General features: G+C 56.5%; 2 protein-coding genes across 4 annotated transcripts; one reads left to right on the top strand and one right to left on the bottom strand.

The window, feature by feature from the left end:
• Positions 1–253: 253 nt before the first annotated feature.
• LOC119100088 (general transcription factor 3C polypeptide 2) lies at positions 254–11,707 on the bottom strand. The gene is made up of 18 exons (XM_037223202.1): positions 11,646–11,707; positions 10,013–10,460; positions 9,510–9,626; positions 8,999–9,142; positions 8,413–8,552; positions 8,067–8,136; positions 7,277–7,456; positions 6,177–6,441; positions 5,298–5,483; positions 4,704–4,890; positions 3,947–4,138; positions 3,384–3,488; positions 2,807–2,949; positions 2,086–2,275; positions 1,465–1,549; positions 775–1,017; positions 419–514; positions 254–259 (listed from the first exon to the last, which is right to left on the bottom strand). Exons 3-18 carry the CDS (start codon positions 9,582–9,584, stop codon positions 254–256), a joined length of 2,307 nt encoding a protein of 768 aa, XP_037079097.1. The 5' UTR covers positions 9,585–9,626; positions 10,013–10,460; positions 11,646–11,707.
• A 615-nt stretch (positions 11,708–12,322) lies between these two features.
• Positions 12,323–20,090, top strand: mst (misato mitochondrial distribution and morphology regulator). 3 transcript variants are annotated; one of them, XM_037224493.1, is made up of 9 exons: positions 12,323–12,391; positions 15,105–15,280; positions 15,684–15,915; positions 16,086–16,272; positions 16,495–16,585; positions 17,031–17,324; positions 17,545–17,858; positions 18,450–18,610; positions 18,769–20,090. In XM_037224493.1, exons 1-9 carry the CDS (start codon positions 12,367–12,369, stop codon positions 18,975–18,977), a joined length of 1,689 nt encoding a protein of 562 aa, XP_037080388.1. In that variant the 5' UTR covers positions 12,323–12,366; the 3' UTR covers positions 18,978–20,090. The 3 variants fall into 3 exon arrangements, with proteins under 3 accessions (XP_037080388.1, XP_037080389.1, XP_037080390.1); XM_037224494.1 differs by lacking the exon at positions 12,323–12,391 and adding an exon at positions 12,475–12,555 and having other exon boundaries at positions 18,769–20,089; XM_037224495.1 differs by lacking the exon at positions 12,323–12,391 and adding an exon at positions 12,517–12,560 and having other exon boundaries at positions 18,769–20,089.
• Positions 20,091–20,113: the final 23 nt, after the last annotated feature.

Raw genomic sequence — 20,113 nt, 5'->3', positions numbered from 1 at the left:
GCCTGCCGCCGCTCCGCTGGCGCGCCGAGCGGACGCTACGAGCGGACGGCCGCGAAGGCGCCGGCCGGCACGTCCAGCACGCGCAGCAGGCCGCACTCCATGCCCACCGCCAGCCACGAGTCGGTCTCAGTGTTGCGGTTCCAGCACACCTGTCCGCAGACCGCGGCCGTGTGTAGGCGGGCGGGCGGTGCGCCGCGCCGAGCTCGCGCAACGACCCACACGTGACGGCACGGTCCATGACGTTAAAGCACAATCAACGCTGGCCGGCATCCGAAGGCACGCCCGTATTACCAGATTGCATAATAGGATACTGCAATATGACTTAGACCGCCCTTAACCACGTGCTCCGCACTTGGATCAGTCCCAAAACATGCCACGAGCCCACATCAGTCCAGTTATAGTGTGTGCATGATCTCACCTTGTTGACGGCTACAAAGGGATAGTTGGAGACCCAGCTGCCCGTGCTGGAGACGTGTTCATCAAAGCCGTCCATGATGATGCCTGAGCTCTCCTTCTGCGGGGTGCGTACACATAAATTGGCAGGGCGCGGTGGCCGGGGTCAACGCCAGCGGCCACGGGATTCAGCGGGCCGCTTCCCAATCAGGGCAAGGTGCGCTACGGCACGTACAATCTCAATAACCCACCAAAGACTACCAAATGCGTGTGCTTTTTGAAACAGACAAACACCGCAATACACATGTTGGGGGACAAACACTGCTCATATCCGAGCCACGCCGCGCCGGAAGCGGGGGCCGCGGCTGGGCGCGTTCTCACCATTTTGGCCTCCCAGATGGTGATGCCGCAGGACTCCCAGACCTGCATGTACTGGTCGCCCAGCAGCTGCTCGCTGCCGGAGACGAGCGGCGCCGTCATCTTCTCGGCGTCGAGCTTGAGCAACAGGCGGCGCAGCTCGGCCTTCTGCTTGTGCGACAGCATGTTGCGCCACTGCGCCAGCGCCACCAGGCCGCTCTCGGAGGCGCACGCCACGCCGTTCACCGTGCTGTTCACCGCCAGCGACTGGCAGCGGCGACGACAGGGCGCCGGTAAGGGCACGGGAGGCCTGAACAGCGGCGGCAACAGGGCAGGGCGAGAGGCGGCCACCGCCGGTCAGCAGACCAGCGCCGCCTGAGCAGCAAGCCGCCGCCGCCGGCGACTGGGTCGGCCCCCCAGGGCAGGCAGGCCGATACATCAGGCCGGCTCATCGACAGAACAGTGGCTCCCATGGTAAGCAAAAGCCATCCAGTCTTACTTCCCCTTAGCGGGGCCTTATGGCGATTTCAGGCACACGAGCGAAACACGCGCCGCTTATATCCTGGTTTAAACCACGCAGTTAGGAAAATCGGCAACCGACGGAGCGAAGCCGACTCTGTGCTCAGACGACACTTCTGGCCATGACTGGCGGCGGCTCCAGCCACTGCTGACGGGATCCCGCCGCGGACCGTCCGGGCGTGGCCGCCGACTCACCGTGCACTTGGCGCCGTGCGTGAAGAACGGCACGTCCACCACCGGCATGGCGGCGTCCGACATCATCACCGAGGGCGAGCCGACACTGGCGGCAGAGGACGGCGGGTCAGGCGACGGCCCGCAGAACATGCTCACCCCCACCCCCAGACACATACCGGCCGGCATACGGAGCGACGCGCCTCAACGGACGCTGCCTCTCGAAAGGCTGTTCAATGGATCGCTTTACACGATGGCAAGCGATCTGTAGGGACCCTGATATGTGAAGTCACGACGATGGTCAACATAGGGTGTGGAACCGAGTATTGTCAACGTCGGAGCCTCTTTAAAGCGCTGCAGTGTTACAATAATCGCAGTGACCGCGTTTTACGACAATCATATGCGACCAGCCATTGAGTTATCTTCAAGACCAATACCAATAGTATCATGAAATCGCACGAATCAAGCACATAAAACAACTACCTCACTGATGGCAAGAGGCAACCGCTTCACCGGCGTTTGCGAATATCTGGGTCGAATGTCCCCGTCTATACAGCCACACGATGACGGCAAATATATCGCGCAGCACAAAACTACCGATCAGCTGGCCTGGGCTGTTTTTACGCAACATAGTAGTCCACCTACAAGAGGCTGTGGTCATAGGCGTTGATGAGTTTCTTGGTGGCGACGGGCCAGCAGACGTCGGTGAGCATGGGACGCAGTTTGTTGGTGGCCCGCTGGATCGGAGCCGGCTCCTCACGGTCCCAGAGCTGGAGCGTACGGTCCCGGCCGCCCGAGCACAGGAACCGGTCTGAGGCCGGACACATGGCCACCGCTGGCGGACAGCAGTCCAGTCAGCACACTGGCCAACATACACACTGCTCACAGTCAATAGACACAGTGGTCCCAGTCAATACGCATGGCTGTTGCGGCCGCCCCAGTGCACGTACTGGTCATGGTCAGGACGAACTAGGCGGGCCGTCACACACACACAAGGTTCGTCGCCCGCAACGGAACGCCGTCACAGATCGCAGTCTGCAGAACGCCACGCCGTGGCGTGACGTGGCGTGGCGTGGCGCAGTGCGTGGCGATACCGTGACGTCAGGATAAACGTCACGGTATCAACTAACGGCTATCAAAGTTATGGCGGTAGCCAGCTGGCGTGGTAATATCACTTTACTTTACATCATTACATTACATATCACTTCACTTCTACTGGGAACATACAGCTGGTAACAATACCACCGAACCCCAGTTGGTTTGACCACTGTCTCATGCGTCACGCCACACCCCTCCCCGTCTTGCGCCAGACAGAGAGCCGGCCTGCGGCGGCCGCGCGGCTCGCGGGCAGCGCGGCCCGGCCTACCTGTGCCGTGTCCCCGGTGGGCGGGTATGACCTGCACGGGGTACACGACCTTGGTCGGACCGTCGGCGTCGCGCAGGATCGGCGACACCGACGTGATGTCCCAGAGAACCACAGTGCCGTTCCCGAATATACCCGTCACTGTTCTGAAATACGCCAAATCGCGGCTCAATCACGACCGGGCGTATCGGACGCGAGATATGACAGCGCGATGCGGTCAGCAACGCTTCATCGCGCGGCGCACCGGTTTGCGGAACACACACAGCCCACGCGAACAGACGGCAAGGAGCAACTTTGGCTTCATCCGTCAGAGCGTAAACATGTAAGTCAGTTCGCATGGACATCCGCAGATAGGCACGTCACCTCCGCTACAAACCATTCGGAATCTCTCAGAAATCCCACCACCTGCCATACCACATGCAGTTCAATGTGCAGCCCGGTGTCTGAACGTGTCATGTGACACACACTGGAGTGACTACACCACTGACCGCGGGGCGCGCGGTTCGGTGCACCCTCGCCTGCGCCACAGGGCGCCCCGGGAGCGCATCAGCGGCGCGCGGCCGGCCGACCCACCACTGACCGGTTGCCGTCGGTCTTGGCCCAGTCGATCCGGCAGCAGGGCGAGCGGCCCACCTCGCCAAACACCTCCAGCCGCAGGTCGGGCCGCTTGATGTAGAAGGGGTGACTGGCGGACAGCCGGCGCCGGGTCACGCGAGCCGCTGGCAGCCGGGGGCCAGCGGTACGGACTCGGACACGCACGAGCCGCCGTAGGTGCCATCCACGACCCAGTGACAGATACGGACGCCGCGTGGTGCCAGCCATGTGCACAGCAAACAGGCAGGAGGCAGCTGCCGGCTAGGACACCGTCTACCAGGACGCCAGCAAGAACCTTTGTGTGTACGGACAAAACCAATAGTAACATTGCCCCACTGGCGGCGACGGCCGCCTCCAGCCGCCTCCCTATGCCCATTGGGAGCAACGAACGCACACTTTCGTCTCGGACCTCCAGCTTCAGACGGCTACGAGCGGCACGAACGACAGCAGGGCGGGGCAGTGCCGGCGCGGCGTTTCGCCTGACGCCTGGCCGCAAGCGGGGCGGCGTGCGTCGGCGCCCGCCTCGGTTCCGTCTGAGCGGCTGCACACCTCTCGTCGCCGGCGTCGGGCAGGCTGGCCGGCGCCGGCATGGTGTAGACCCGCGTCCGGCCGTCTCCGCAGGCTAGTGCCAGCAGGCCGAGCCGCTCGCGCGCCAGCGAGCTGCGCTGGCCCAGCGGGCACCACAACAGGTCCCAGACGGGGCCGCCGTCCACACACAAGGCGTACTCCATTCGCGCCTTCCTGCCCACACACACCAGTCGCACGTATCAGTCGGCTGCAGCCATCGGCGCCGGATAGCATCAGCGCGAAATCCAAAGCAACTCCGCAATATAGATCTTGCTCCAGTGTGTCGTGATGTCGATTTACGAAGCCCCTTATTCACGGACAAACTTGATTCAGTTGTAAACTCATACAAGCTGACAGAGAACATGCTGCATTAGAGCCTCAGAACGAAAAATTTCCGATACACGTATGTAAGCCTTATTGCGTTAAGCGGTCGCCCAGCTTCCGTGTACACAAACTAAACCGCGCTGTTCGCTGAACTTGATCATCAACCATCCACTATTACCACAGGTCCGTCACAGCAATGCCATTGGTACCCTTTCCCCGCGTACGACCCAGCGCAATTATTCACAGAGTGCTATTGGCTTCCGTGGCCAGACCAGTGTCCAGAGGCCACGGCGCTAGCCACGAACCGAACCCAGATCTCCCACGTGGAACCCTCGCGCGCTCTCAACTGAGCCATTTCACCCTGGTTACTGGCAGGTGTGCGGAGGGACGAGCGGCGACGGCGGCCGGGCCTGACCTGCGGTCGGAGGAGAACGACCACAGCTGGACGGCGGCCGGCAGTGAGGAGGGCTCCGTGGGCGGCAGGGTGCGGTCCACCACCGGCACGCAGCTGACGGCCAGGTACTGAGGCTGCTCGGGCGGCGCCGCCGGCCGCGGACACCAGTCTAGACCGGTCACCGGGCCGCCGCAGAAGCACAGCACGCCTGGTCACAGCAGGTCAGCGGTCACTGCAGACACCTATCAATACACGGCGGCGGCGCCGGTCACCCGGCCGCCGCAAAAGCACAGAACGCCTGGTCACACCAGGACAGCAGTCACTGCAGATACCTATCAAAACACGGCGCGCTAGTAGCGGCAGCTGACAGCAGTAGCTGCTGCAGACAGGGAACACACCCGGGGAGACAGGCAGCGGCCGCCGCAGAAACAAACACCTGGGGACACGCACCAGGCAGCCGCCAAAACGAACCCCAGGACACACACCGAGCCACCGCAGACACTGACATACCCCTGGGAATCACAGCCAATAGCCGGGCAACAAAGCAACAGTATAGAACGTTCAACAGAGGCCTGACGAGGGTCGGCTCCCCTCCTCGCGCCCGCGGTGGCCCACCGTTGTCGAGCTCCTCGAAGGCGAATGTGTCGAGCCGCTCGTACGACCGGTACGGGTCCGGTTCGCCCAGCTCCTGCACTTTGTACGCCGGCGACAGCTTCATGGGCGGACTGTAGCAGTTCTGTTCGTCGCCGCTGCAGCGCCACCAGTCGGCTAGCTGGAGCCGCGCCGACGCCAGCGGCCGCGCTGCGCGCAGGACGGGCCGTCGGTCAACAGCGCACCGGGTCCATCCCAGGCAAAAGGGACGCCCAGAAGCGCAGAGAGCCCACACAAGTACAGCAGGCAGAGCGTCGGTCAGGGCTGTAAGGAGTCCACACAAGAGCAGGTGAAGGGCTGGTGAAAGGTGCAAGGAGCCCACACAAAACAGCAAACGGACGATCGGTCAGGGGTGCAAGGAGGCCACGCGAGACCAGCAGGCCTTGTGGGGAGAGAGAGAGAAAGAGAGAGAAAGAGAGAGAAACAGAGATAAAGAGAGAAAGAGAGAGCGAGAGAAAAAGAGGAGCACCGAGAGACGGAGAGGAGCACGGAGAAAGAGAGAGGAGCGAAGAGAACGACAGGAGCACGGAGAAAGACAAAAGCACGGGGAAAGAGAGAGAGAGGAGCACGGAGAAAATGAGCAGGTCTTGCAGGAAAGACGGATGAACATTAGAACACCAGCTGTTGCAGTCACGGCAGGCTACCCTGGTCTTCGTTCTGTACGCAGTCAAAGCTGCAGCATCATGCTTTAGTTATATTCATATCTAACATAGCAATGCCGCCACGCGTCCCGCTGTGCTTAAATATGGCCCTGTAAATCCGCTGGCGGACATAAGTCGGTCCCAAAGGCGCGCAGCGTTGGCCGGTCCAGCAGCGCCACTGGCCGGGCCGGGCGCCACTCACACTTAGGCAGCTCGTTCCAGTACAGGGCGGCGTGCTCGCGCGCGCACGCCTGGCGCTCCACAGCCGTAAAGTAAGTCAGCTCGCCGCCCATGTCGGCCGTGACCGTGCCGGGACCGGCGCCCCGGCGGCCGCGCGCCGAAGGTCGCTCCGGAGAACGCGGCCGACCCGCGCCCACGCCCAGCAGGTATGGGTGGAACGACTTGATGTGGCGCACGATCTCTGACTCCGAGTCGGCCCGCTTCTTGCACTGGTTACAGGAATACACCTGAGGACATAAACCGGTGACAGGAGTATCTCTCAGGAGAGACACTGGTTACTGGAGTACACCTGAGGACATAACACTGGTGACAAGAGTACCTCTGAGGAGAGGCACTGGCTACAGCAGCGTGCCTGGTGAGAAGACGCCGGTTATAGAATTATGCCCGAGGAGACACACCTTATGGGATTAGGCCTAATGGAACCATAATGGTTGCACAAGTATACCTGAGTACACCAGTTATGCAATCGGACATGAGAAAAAGAGTATGGCTGCAGGATCACGCAGAACACAGGCTACAGGAATACACCCAGGAGGCAATACTACAGGGTGTACGCCCAGGAAGGCGACGACGGTTACAGACCACACTGGCAACCGACACTGGTGTCAGGAGCTTAGCTGGAGCCGGCAGGCCCACTCAGGCACGCGCCGCAGATCCGCATTGGTAATAGGGACACATCGGGAGCGAGGCTTTTGTTTCAGTTCATACGACACAGAGGAGGCAGCTACAGCACAACTGGAAACGGCAGACTGAGTTATAGGAATATGTATGGAGCGCACCGTACCGTCCTTGCGTGACACGCCGGACGACCCTGACCGCCAACGCCCGCTCCGTGGCGCCCACCCTCCGCGTACCTTCCACACCTGCGTGACAAACCGAGCGACCCCCCCCCCCCCCGCCGGTTCCGTGCCCCCCCCCGCGTACCTTCCACCTCTGCGTGACAAACCGAGCGACCCCCCCCCCGCCGGTTCCGTGCCCCCCCCCCCCCGCGTACCTTCCACCTCTGCGTGACAAACCGAGCGACCCCCCCCCGCCGGTTCCGTGCCCCCCCCCCCCGCGTACCTTCCACTTAGTGGGCATGCCACGACAGGCGGGGAAGTGCCGCACCATCTCGTCGACGGCGTCGGCGCTGAACTGGCAGCCGGGCAGCTCGCAGCGCAGCGTGCCGTCGGCCGCCAGCCGCCGCCGCCACTTGGCCACCTGGGCCGGGTGCGGCGAGCAGCGCGGAGTCGTGTAGCCGCGCTGCCGAGCACCGACGCCGCACGGCGGTCAGACGGCGACAGTGGACACGGCCGAACGCTGACGCCGCACGGCGGTCAGACGGCGACGGCGGACACGGCCGAACGCTGACGCCGCACGGCGGTCAGACGGCGACGGCGGACACGGCCGAGCACCGACGCCGCACGGCGGTCAGACGGCGACGGCGGACACGGCCGAGCACCGACGCCGCACGGCGGTCAGACGGCGACAGCGGACACGGCCGAGCACCGGCGCAGCACGGCGATAGCCGACACGGCCGGGCACGAGGCTCAATGGCGTGCGAAAGTGCATTGCAATGGGTATCGAACAGCGATAGGCATTGCGTTGTGTTTGCACCACACACCATTACCACGGTGGTACCGCATAATAACAAATGACTGCGATACGAACCCAGCGGGTCTCCTGGGTTAAGTTTACAATGTACCCGGCATTCACGCAAATCGAACTACGGATGGCAGAGACAGAGCAGCCGAATCAGGCCTGTTTCCAAAACACCAGGCAGACCGTTTCCCTCGGCGTCGCAGCCGGGGCGCCGCGCCGCCCACCGCCCGAGTCACGCGGCGGTCCGCTGCTGACCGGCCGGCTGGCTCACCTTGGCCTTGACCTCGCCGTTCTCCGGCACGGCGTCCGGGTCGTCCGAGTCGGCACCCTCCGTCCGGGACCTGGCGGCGGACCGGCGGTCAGCCACCACCGAGACCGAGCAAGTCACGTGCGGCGCCCAGCGGAGCACGCCGTCGAAGCAGCTCGTGTGGCACGTCTCGGCGACCCCCGGACAGCGGGACGTACCCGTGGTCAGGCCAGCCTGACCGTCAATACTGTGATCGTTTTGCGCCCATATCTAACATACTAAATGCGCCTGTTGCGCCGCTTCTACCCCTGCCGAGACTCAGCACGGCGCGTGGTGGCCTTCACTGGCCGCCACAATCTCGCCCGCTCACTGTGCCGCCGGTGTTTTGGTGCGCCGCCGCTTGACGGCCGGCTCGCCGCCACACTCCTGCTCCTGCCTCTCGTGCTTGCGCAGGTGTTGCGGTAGCGACAGCGGCTTGAAGAACCAGTCACACTTGGGGCACTTGACAGGCTGCGGTGGGCGAGAGCAGCCGTCATCGCGGGCAATGACACACTTCGAGGATACGGCAGCATGCTCTCCATGCAGTCCACAGGGCATAGGCATCACTGCAACCTACCAACATCTCACTGCATAATCACCGTCAGTCCATGCAGTCCACTGGGCATAGGCACCACTGCACCCTACCAACATCTTCTGACTGCATAACCACTGCCAGTCCATGTGGCCCACAGGGCATAGGCACCACTGCACCCTGTCAACATCTTCCGACTCGTAATCACCGTCAGTGACTGGGTGACTCAGCAGCGGACCACACGTAAAACACAACACAATGTCTGCAATGACACAGATCCTCATCATGACCTCACAGGCAAACATAACTTACACACAATGAAGGGTCTGAGTAAAACAAATGCAAGGACCTCATTACTGCATGTTATATTCATGCCAGAATTCACCTGCACATCCTTGCCGCACTGGCTGTGGTGATGGTAGAAACCCAAAGACGAGGTCAGGTTCTTGGTGCAGACAGGACACTTCAGCTTCAGGCCAGCCTTAAGCACACGGTTGAAGGCATTCACCTGCTCGTTCTTTGAGAACTCCTGTCGACAGTGACACATTCAACATTAGCAGTGTGCTAATAAACAGTGGTAATGCCGCACGTGTGCTTGCTGGTGGTTAAGTGTTAACAAATGACAGTGTCGCTCACGTGCAGTCGCACCAGACAGGGCAAATGTGAAGTCACATACTGAGCTCATTGAAAAGAGCGGTCACTCAAAGGGCTGGTTAGGTTGATACCAAGTTTGAAAGACAAATGTTGGTTCCTCATGTCATATTGTGGTGCCCCAACAACCCAGAACAGAATTAAAAGACCCTTTGGCTGCAAGAGGATGTGATTGCAACCACGTGATCACCAGCGCCCCCCCCCCCCCCCCCCCAACTGTTCCCTACCAGCCACGTGCCACTGACCTGGCTCCCGCCGGTGGGACGGGCCAGGCCCAGATGGGCGGATAGAGCGTGCCTCTCGAATGCTCGCTCATTCATGGACTGCTTGCACACGCCGCACGACACCAATGGCAGCTCTTGCTGTGAAAGGAAGGAGCCTTACATCTAGCACTGTAGCCAGCAAGCTAGTTGGTTACATGTCATGCTGGTCTAAGAACCCAACATAAAAAAACGACAAAAATACTGTTGTTGGGCATTATTAGGCATAAAACTTCGAAGCCATGTATCAGAGCCCTAAAGTTATCACATAACATTAAGCATGATATGTGATAGTCCCATCACACACACAGTTAACACACATGGGTGCCCTGCCCATGAAAAGCTTTCCCTCTTTCAGCAACTGCACTTCTACAAAACCCTTGACTATGAAACTAGCAGTGCAAGTCATCAGTAGCACAATCCCAGATCAGCATGTCCAAGAAGTTTCCTGCTGCAGGCCTCGACAACCCATTGGAGCAGAGGCGTACCCGCGGCTTGGGCTTCCGCTTGCCCTTCAGCGACGCAATTAGGCTGGTGGTGGAGCCGACCGTGGCCGTGCGGCCCGACCCCGAGCCCAGGTCCGCGCCGGGCTCGGGCTCGGCCTTCACCAGCACCTCGGCACCGAACGTCTCGCTTTCGGACGCGACGCGGTGTGGCCGGCGCTGCTTCCGTCGGCTGCCGTCGGTGCGGCGGGCGGCCTCCCGGCTGGGGCTGGCGCCGGCGCTCGCCTTCCGTTCCGCCGGCGGCCGGCCGGCCGTCCGGCGCTGGGACTGGCGCTGGGGCGGCTAGGGACGCGAGCACCTGCGCTGGCCGCCTCGGCTTGCGCCGCGACGACTCGCGCTCTGGCGGGGCTGACTGAGTACTAAGGCTGGACCCAGATGCACCAGACTCAGCAGCAGCAGCTGCTTTTGGTGATTTCCTTGGCATGGTGAATACCTGAAATGGGAAGCCCTTAATAAGCAAACCATGCAGGTTGATGGCTACTCAAGTCTGGGCTGCTGGTGTTCTCACCTTTTTGGTTGGTGTGGGAGATAATGCCCCCAAAACCATAATTTGCTCCCAAACAAGAGGAAATAAGTGGGCAAAACAAAACCAGCTCTGCCACACATTTTAGAGGATGCTCTAGCTATTTTCCCCACTCAGCCCACCCATTCACTTTGTAGAACTATGCCACTGGCCTGGACATGACAATGGTCATGGAAGTAAAGGTCCAAACCAAAATATCTGCAAAACTTTGAGGTAACAGCTGTTGAACTTTTTACAGATGCTTCTATTAGAAATCACAACCATTCAAACAAAAAGAGCCTCCATGAACAATGAATGTGCACATGAAACCCACATACATCACTACCAAAATATACATTGCTAGAATTACTCAACTCCAAGGATTTACAGGCCTAGAAGGAACAGAAGAAGAGGAAGATCTGAATGGTTTTATATGCCTCCAATCCACCATCCTCAGCCTAGTCTGCAAATAATTGAGCCATTTTGGGTACTCATCAAGAATATTGCTGGCAGATATAGTTAACACACAAAACCTATGGCCCCTTATCAAAGGAATCTTATCCATGATCAGTAGCTCCAACAGAGCCACAGTCCCACTTCATCACCAGTGAAGGTAGATTCACGCCAGTGACACAAGTCCCAACCCTCATGGGAGAGAGCAGTGTGCCACATGGTTGAAGGGGCAATGCAAACTGCTGACATGTCTGACATGGAAGACCACCCTGACTTCAATCATGTGCCACTCATTTGCTCCTGTATCTTCCACAGATATAAGCACACAAACTGTCTGGACTTGAGCTATGTAGTTATGGTGGTATGGTCCTATTTTGTGTTATGCATTATTCCATTACATTATGTAGGTATGGTCTATGTGTTTAGGGACAAAATATTTCTAGCCAAAAATACTTGCTGCTATCTTTGTGCCTTTCATTGGTAGACAATGCCCACAATATACAGCAATTGAAGTTTGATATATTCTACCTTTGAATAAATGACAATTGGAAAGGTCACACGCCGCATAGGATGCTATATTCGATGCGTCACTGATCTGTGCAATCCATGCATAAAAATGCATTTCAATGGAGCGATGAAGAAAAATACGCATTGCTTAGTTACTGCTGTTCCGGTCTGATGATGTTTTAACTAAAACTGCAAATGCATATGCCAAAACCGTGCGGACCCCAACCGCGAGCACCTCCACGCCAAACGCCGATCTCACTGTACGGTTCAAGGCTGCATCAAATCAAGCATGGGTAAGTTGTTGCTAGAGGTGTATGAAGCATGTGCTACCAAGTCACAGAAGGTTAATAGGTTGCATTCAGGCTACAACTAGACAGAACCCGCTTTAGACTTGGCCCAAGCTCATCTCTTCCAAAATACTGAAAAGGTTATCCAGAATGATCTCCAGAACTATAAATTTACCGATTACGATCAGCACAATGATTTCTGGTGGTGTTTACGCTTGATATAATTTCTATGTCCCACCGGTTTGTAATTAAATTACTTAAACTAGATATTTATACTTAAGATCATGGTTTTAACTACTAAGAAGAAAAATATATACATCGTGACGTTACTTTACCATGTTATAAAAGGTAACTTGGGTTGCGCCTCATGATTGTTTGGAAGACATGTTAATTTTTTACTGGGATTGCTGTAACCAGTTTCTTAAGTGCTTAGCCGGCCTTTTCGCGGTCTGTTCTATTTCGCGATAGGCAAACACCGAGCGCAGGCACACCAAAACTTTAGACTGTTTTTTCCAAAGTGTAAGGCGATATGACAGAGATCTTTCAAGCTCAGACGTTGTTACTCATTTTTTCCTGCGTCAACCACCTGAATGGCTCAATCTCTGCATGGCCGGAGTAAGTCAGAAAAGGAGACGGATCAGATGCGTTCAGTACTACCTGACGTCATACGCCGACTGGCACAGCACTGAAGATCGGGCTTCAACATTTTGATAGCATACGCGTGTTTATACGCTGTATAACCTGCGCCGGCGCACGCTGGGGCAGTTTATGTCACATTGGTGAGGTATGGGACGTCCAGGGGATGATTCTGGTGATACTTGGAATGCTGTGATGGTGTCTGTGATTCTGCACACGGGTTGCGCATGTTGGGATGGGGTCGCTGGGAGCAGTCATATTTTTATGTATTAGCGTGAAACATGAGTCCAAACTAAGTTGGTTTAGCTCTGACTTGATTTGTCCTTTGCTATCGGTAAATGTCTACTCTTTTCAGTGGTATTAGCTCCAATTTTTCCGATAGAGCCGCTTCATCACTGATATGTACGGGCTCTGAATGCACTTTATCGTATCCTTTAATCATGCTTGATGTGGGAAGTGAAACTTATTTAGGTGTAAATGCACATCACTATGAACAAGCCCCAAATTATGTGATATGAAAGACAACCACAGAGGAGTGATATGTAGCATTCTTGGGCAATATCATGGTGGTCAGCTGTCCAATCCAATGACAATGGAGAAGGGAAGCTTGTGTTTGGAACCTAATGTTTTCATGGTTGGCAATCAGTTTTGCCTCATCCAGATGAGCTTGGTGCAGATTGCTTGTATGTGAGCTGTTATCTTTGCCAGATAGGTGTAATCCAGCCAGCCCATGTCAGAATTGTTTAAATGCAGTTAAAAGATGGTGCTTAATTCTACCAGCCACCTGCTTCGGCAGAGCATTCTAGTCATTTACTTGCAAGGATTCCTAGATGGTATAGTGGCAATGTCAACAGAGTGCTGGTTTTGTGTCAGGTTATTGTGTTTTTCCTATGGTGTTCACAGGGGTGGTCCCAAAAGAAGTCCTTGTTTGGTGCTCTGCATTTGGTCACATGCAGAGCTTGTTTGTTTTCTGATGTGCAGTGTTAAGGGATGACAGATAGGGATGCTCAACCTCTCCTCACATGGATGGTTGTAAGGCTCTGCTGCCATCTCTTGGCAGATGATGAAGCTCTTGCTTTCCATGTTCTCATCCCCCCCCCCCCCATAACAAGGAAGATGGTGGAGGGTTCAGACACTAATATTCTCCTCATGTGTGGTCTCAAATCTGAAAGCATAAAAAACTAATAAAGATGGACCTGCCACCTGGGTCATCTCATTTGTCCTAGGGGTTTGTCCATCTGGTTGAGGTGGGCAGGTCCAACGCTAACAGGGCCGAGCTGTTGCCTGAGACACACGACCAACAGCACTGGTAGTGCGCCATCGGCTTCATCACCACGAAGGCCACCCTATCCTCCTAAGTATCTGAAATGGCTTCACTGCTCATGTGAGGGCCACTGAGCCTGGCGACCTGTTTTGATATGGGCCCCTCAGTCCTGTGGTGCGATATTGGTCTCTGCCGGCGCCGACCCGCAGGTCAGCTGACTCATGCCCGATCCCGCTTAGGCAGGCAGTGCTGATCTAGGCGCCCGCGTGTGCCTATCGCTGTTGAGCTGTCACAGACGTAACGTGCCGAGACGACGCGTGTTCGTGGCGAACTGAGCCAAGGTCCAGCCCGCGAGGATAGAACACGGCCTCGCTCGTCGTATATTAGTATCGTGAGAAGCTGCGGTACGAGCACACGGTACAAACCGGACAGCTGAAAGCTGATCTCGATGCTGCATCAAACCAAGTTATGTCAGCGTTCATGCGGGCATATGCCGAACGTGGGCAACCGTTTGGAGTCACACAGCAGTACACATACAACTGCATGACTCTCACATAATTATTTGCCTATCCCCGTTTACACCCACCCCGACTGGGGTTGGGTTGATCGAAGTCAGAGTTCGGCATTGCAGAACGAGTAGTCCACATGGCGTCAAGCACAACGGTGGTCTTAGGTCAGGTCCACATCAGAGCAACCTTGCGAGGTAACCATGACAACATAGAGCGTCTGCCCCGTCACTTGCTGTTGGAGGAAAGTCTCGTAGGCTGAGCATTGCCGAGTGAAAATCCATCACCAACGCACCAGACATTGCTCGTTACCCGTATAACGTAGGTGCGCTTGGGCAGTATCTTAAAAGTCCGATATGAGCAAAACAGTACCAGTAGACACGCTTGCCGAGACAGTAAGAATCGCTAAATTAAGTTATCGCTGAACATGATCTTTGCTGGTATTGCAAGAACTTTTGGGCAGCCACCAATTTATAGGAAAACTGGCCGTCATGACACAAGGAGGATGAGAGCGACACTTTCCCTTGCTAATAACAATATTCCAAATGTCTCAACTGTAAGGTCCGAAAAAGAGGAACTAAAAAGCGACTGAAACGTTGAATGGACTTCCGACAGCACCAATATGTAACTGAGTCTCAGATATATTAATCAATTTCTGATATGATAACCCAATGATGATATATAATTCAATTTCTGATATATGAATCAATTTCAGCGCAGTCAAGAATACTTATATGCGGCCAGAGTCCATGCAGCCCGCCCCTCGGATAGGAAATTCCATTTTATCTCCCGTCCGACGTTAACCTTTTTCTCCTACAGGTCGCCTGAATGCGGATTGTTGCCTCTTTTTGCTCTAGGCTGTTTTCACTTATTTGTAAAGGTCGTCCATTTAACCATCTGTTGCCTCTGCTGCCCGTTTCAGGTCAATACATGATGGGGTCTGAAACGCCTGAAATTATAACCCTGCAAATCGGACACTATGCGAACTTTGTTGGCACACATTGGTGGAACATTCAAGAGTCGTCGTTTGTCTATGATCCGTCAGCGCAAGTTGAACTGGACCATGCCGTTCTTTTTCGAGAGGGAGAAACATCTAAGGTAAGTGTGCATATTTTATGCGTGACTGACACAACTGAAGATGCAGCCGGAAGAATTTAGCACGGACTGCTCACACTGACAGTTGCTGATTCTGTGGGATATTGTGCGTGTGTGTAGGGGTGCGATGGGATGGGCAGAGTATAGAGAAACGAAACTTTACCTCACTTATTGCCTATGCAATGCCGGCGCGGGTTTGCCCCCGCCCTGCGAGGCTTTGCTTGCACCCTCCCGTGTCATACTGCAGCGGAAGTGTGCGGCCACAGTGCGGTGGCCCTGGACCTGCGCTAACAGTCTGCCGCGCCGCAGCGGGGGCTGGCGGCCTCCTGCGTCGTAATGCGGCGGAAGAGTGCGGTCGTAGTGCGGTGGCCGTGGACCTGGCTGCTGACGTGTTGCCGTGCCGCAGCGGGAGGTGACCTTCACTCCGCGCCTGCTGGCGGTGGACCTGCGCGGCAGCCTGGGTCACCTGCGGCGGCGCGGCCAGCTCTACAGCGAGCCGGCGCCGGCCGAGCCGGACCGGCTTTGGCAAGGCCACACCGTACGACACAAGCAGGAGACGCGCGCGCCCACCAGCCTCCGGCGCCGGCTGGACCGCCTCGACGGCGCCACGGACGACGACGACAAGGACGTCTGTCAAGGTGACGCAAGCGCCGGCGCCGGGTGGCCACAGAACGGCTGTGCGTGGCTGGTGCCGCTTTTGTGAGGATGCATGGTTTCTGTTGTTGGTTTTATATTGCTTGTATTGTTATAAAGGTTGTGGATGTTTCATGTCCTGTGTATTATGACCTGACATAGTAATAATTCACAGGTAAACGAGAGGAGGATGAATCGGATGGCACTCAGGAAGAAGATGACACCACGCCGGCCGCTGCTGTTCTGGACGGCGAGGTTCGGGTGTGGTCCGACTTTCTCGGCACCCATCTGAACCCGTGGACAGTTCACATACTGTCTGAGCACATTCATGAGAACACCAATGATCCGTTCGACGTGTTCGGGTGAGTGCTTCATGTACACATACAGATGGCCACACATCATCTGCACATCGGCGCCATGACGCTCACCCAGTGACCTTTTTACAGACATATGTCCCATAGCATATGTTTCGTAACATAACATATGTCTCACAACATATGTCTCATTTAGTGGTAGACACTTCGGAAGTAATATTGTGGTGGCTTTGTATGTGCGATTTGCATGACTCCTATCTCTGCCCGCAGTTTCGGGGAATCACAGTACCTGCGGGAGGACTTCCGCGATGACTTCGAGGATCGCCTGAGGGCGTACGCCGAGGAATGTGACCATTTGGTGGTGAGTATGCATTTGGGTGATTTAAGACGGATAGAACAAAATGAAGTCATTGTGTATGAAGGAAAAACATGACCACATATTTTTAATCACGAATTATAACAACATATTTTTACATGTGGCCTTGCACATGACTGCTTCCCGATATGTGACAGCAGAACACCTATGATTACAGGTGCATCATGCATACAGTTCAGCAGAAGTCGTTTTTTAGTCTTGATGCTCCACTTCATCTTACGGCAAAACACGGCGTCCTTAACTTGCAAAATACCAATGTAAGGTACCGCTGGCTTAGTGTAAGACTGTTGAGCTGGCAAATAAATTTAGTAAGTTTAACTGACATTAATAACTGATCTCTTTCATCCACGATAAACATGGCGCTCGGCATGCAAGCAGGGCAACGATTGGCGGGTGGCGCGCATGACGTCGGTCTCTGCGTGCTCGGCAGGGCTTCCACGTGCTGGCGGACGAGTGTGACGGATTCGGCGGTGTGTCGGCCGGCGCGCTGGCGCACCTCTCGGACGAGTACCCGGGCCGGTCGGCGCTGGTGGCGCCGCTGCAGCCGCCGCCAGCCGGCGCCCTCTCGCTGCCGCAGGCCGTCCACCAGGCCGTCAACACTGTGTTGACGCTCGACGCGGCCGCACGCCACGCCTCGCTGTGCACGCCACTCTCCGTGCAGGCGGAATGGACGGCGCCGCTCGTGGCGCCATCTTATAGGCGCATGGAGAATTTTGAGTACAAGGTACATGCCATCAGATTATAGACGGTTTTTTGCCGGAAGCATCTGGATGCCAATTGATGTGGAGTGTGTGGTTCGTTCGCTTTGGCTTTGAAAGGATCAATCCTGTGATGGTTGCATTGAATTTTGATTTATGTGGCTTAAAGTAGAAAAACTTTGTTACAGGCATGACTTATAGTACTTGGTCGTGAATCACTTAACGGCAGCATATTGCATGTTTCAGCCGGAGCTTCCGTACCACAGCGGTGCTGTGTTGGCCGCTGCGCTAGACACTATCACGTTGCCATGGCGACGAAAGCGAGACCCAGTCCCGCTCTATGAGGTGACATCAAGCCTTTCGTACGGTGGCCGGACGGTGGCTGGTGTGGCGTCAAGTCTGCCGCTGGGAATCGGTCAAAATGATTACCTCTCCACCTGGCTGGAAGGCGGAAACCTGAAGTTATGTAGTGTCACACCAGGTGTCGGTGCCGTCCCGGACGAGTCAGAAATCTGGAGTAGTTGCACGGTCCTGCGCGGTGTACCAGATAAACAACTGAGGTGAGGCGCAACGGGGGATCGAAACACATCCATCGATGTTTGCAGTGCTTATCAGGGTCTCGGGGGGGGGGGGGGGGGCGGGGGGGAAGGGGGGGGGGGGGGCGCACTTCGCGAAGGTGTCGATGACAACGACGTTGTTTTTTATTGATGACGGATAACGCGGCTACAAAGACACGTTTCCATCTTTGATACCGAAGTCGTGAGATGTTCGGCCAGCGTGTCTGCGGCCGCCGCCATGACTGCGCCGTCTGTGTTTGTTACGACTCCGAGTGTTCCGTCTGTGTCTGCTGCCGTCCTGACTGTGCGACCCTTCGATCCTGTCTGTGACGACCCTGACTGTGCGATCTGCGACGACCCTGACGGTGCTTCCTGTATCTATTACGACCCCGACGGTTCAGTTTGTGTCTGCTATGACCCTGATTGTGTGCTGTCTGTGCCTGTTACGACCCTGATTGTGCCGCCTGTGTCTGTGTCCGACCCTGACGATGCCGTCTGTGCCTGTTACGACCCCGACGATGCCATCTGTGCCTGTTACGACCCCGACGATGCCATCTGTGCCTGTTACGACCTTGACGGTGCCGTCCGTCGCAGGCCGGCCGGCGTTGGCAGTGACCCGTGGCTGGAGGTGACCGGTCGGCGGGCAGCGGTGCGACTGCGCGAGCCGCTGCGCACGGCGTCGCCCTTCCCAGCGCTGTTCGGACCGACAGTGGGCCGAGACGGCCTGCTCCAGCCCCGCTGCACCAAAAAAGACGGTGAGCACGTTCTCTCCGGCATTTGTTTCTTCTCGCTATTTGCCGAGCGGCCGACAACACATGTCCGGGTGTCTGTGATTTGCTTGAACAGAGATTGTAACTACTGTACCGCTCGTTGCCGTCGCGTATCTTGTGACGTGCCATTCGGCGCGCTGCAGGCGTGCGAGCTGCGCCGACGGCCGCCGCGCTCCAGTCCAGCCGCGCGGTGGGCGACTCACTGGCGGCGCTGCACGCCGTCACGGCCCGCTTCAACATCGCCAAGTTCCACCGGTTCTCGGCCGGCGGTCTGGAGACCGACGACTGGGCCGAGGTGCTGGAGCGGACCAGTGACCTAGTGCGGTGCTACCGGCCCCGAGAGGAGGTGTGATCTGGTGCAGTGCTACCGGCCCCGAGAGGAGGCATGACCTGGTGCGGTGCTACCGGCCCCGAGAGGAGGTGTGATCTGGTGCAGTGCTACCAGCTTCGAGAGGAGGCGTGGCCTGGTGCAATGCTACCGGCTTCGAGAGGAGGTGTGACCTGGTGCAGTGCTACCGTACCCGACAGGAGGTGTGACCTGGTGCGTTTGATCTGGCGCAGTGCCACTGGCCCGAGAGGAGGCATGACCTGGTGCGGTGCTACCGGCCCCGAGAGGTGTGACCTGGTGCAGCGCTACCGACTCCGAGGGGAGGTGTAACGTGATGCAGTCTTCTCCCGTCTCCCAATACTCCCACTCCCCCCGTGGAGATGGAAGAATCTTCCAGTCTCCCTGTCTAGATTCTTCCCACACCTCTTCAGAGGAGATGTGCCTTGGTGAGGCGCCACGCGATTCGGGTATGCTGGTCATGACCTGAGCGCTGCTGTTTTGCTAATTGGTTCTTGTGATTACTGGGTGTATTAACCTGCAGTCAGCGATGGCAAGGAACTGTTTCATCTCTGGTGTCACATACAATTTTGTGAACTGTTAATGCTGGCCTGTATTGTGATGATTATGCGCTATAACCGCTTGTCTAGTTTATGTACATAGGATATGATGCCATGATGTGGATGCACGCGTCTGAACTCGCCATGCTTGCCGCTTTACGTGATCAAAAAATTGAATTTAGGAAAATGGAAGCGATTCACGTCGATAACTCTTCATTATGATACGGCCCTGGAGAGGACATCAGCAAATACGCTCTAGATAGCTGAGAATGGACCGGACAAGGGTAAGAGCTGTCCTACATGCGATGGTTTTCACACACAGGATTTACAGACAGCGGTCGATACTTATATGTCTAAGGTTACATGGTTACGCGCCTGGGCATCTGCAAACTTTAAACACTGTAGTGCTGGCTAACAATCAGTCCACACCATTACTAAGCTTTAATCGGAGATATGCTTATTGATAATATCTAAATACACGCGGCACTGACACCTTGCACAGGTCTTGTGGCACACACATCCGCCGTGGTTCACGGGGCCCGGGACGGCGCCCCAGTCTGGCGGCCAGGCCCGGCCAGCCGCGCGCTCAGCCGCGCCCGTCGG

Source organism: Pollicipes pollicipes, unplaced genomic scaffold (assembly GCF_011947565.3).
Source record: "Pollicipes pollicipes isolate AB1234 unplaced genomic scaffold, Ppol_2.1 Scaffold_4881;HRSCAF=5763_pilon_pilon_pilon, whole genome shotgun sequence".
NCBI classification, from domain to species: domain Eukaryota; kingdom Metazoa; phylum Arthropoda; class Thecostraca; order Pollicipedomorpha; family Pollicipedidae; genus Pollicipes; species Pollicipes pollicipes.
The sequence above is the reverse complement of the archived record's forward strand: the minus strand, read 5'-3'. Positions and strand labels throughout refer to the sequence as shown.

Bases quoted from the DNA above. Each gene is read 5' to 3' on its own strand.
- LOC119100088 (XM_037223202.1), bottom strand. From the start codon at position 9,584: ATGAATGAGCGAGCATTCGAGAGGCACGCTCTATCCGCCCATCTGGGC. The intron at 6,442-7,276 runs GTACGCGGGGGG...TTATGTCCTCAG, and splicing joins GCATGCCCACTAAGTGGAAG to GTGTATTCCTGTAACCAGTG. The intron at 2,276-2,806 runs GTAGGCCGGGCC...GCTGTCCGCCAG, and splicing joins CCACCGGGGACACGGCACAG to CGGTGGCCATGTGTCCGGCC.
- mst (XM_037224493.1), top strand. From the start codon at position 12,367: ATGGCTCAATCTCTGCATGGCCGGA. The intron at 12,392-15,104 runs GTAAGTCAGAAA...TGCCCGTTTCAG, and splicing joins TCAATCTCTGCATGGCCGGA to GTCAATACATGATGGGGTCT. The intron at 18,611-18,768 runs GTGAGCACGTTC...GGCGCGCTGCAG, and splicing joins CCGCTGCACCAAAAAAGACG to GCGTGCGAGCTGCGCCGACG.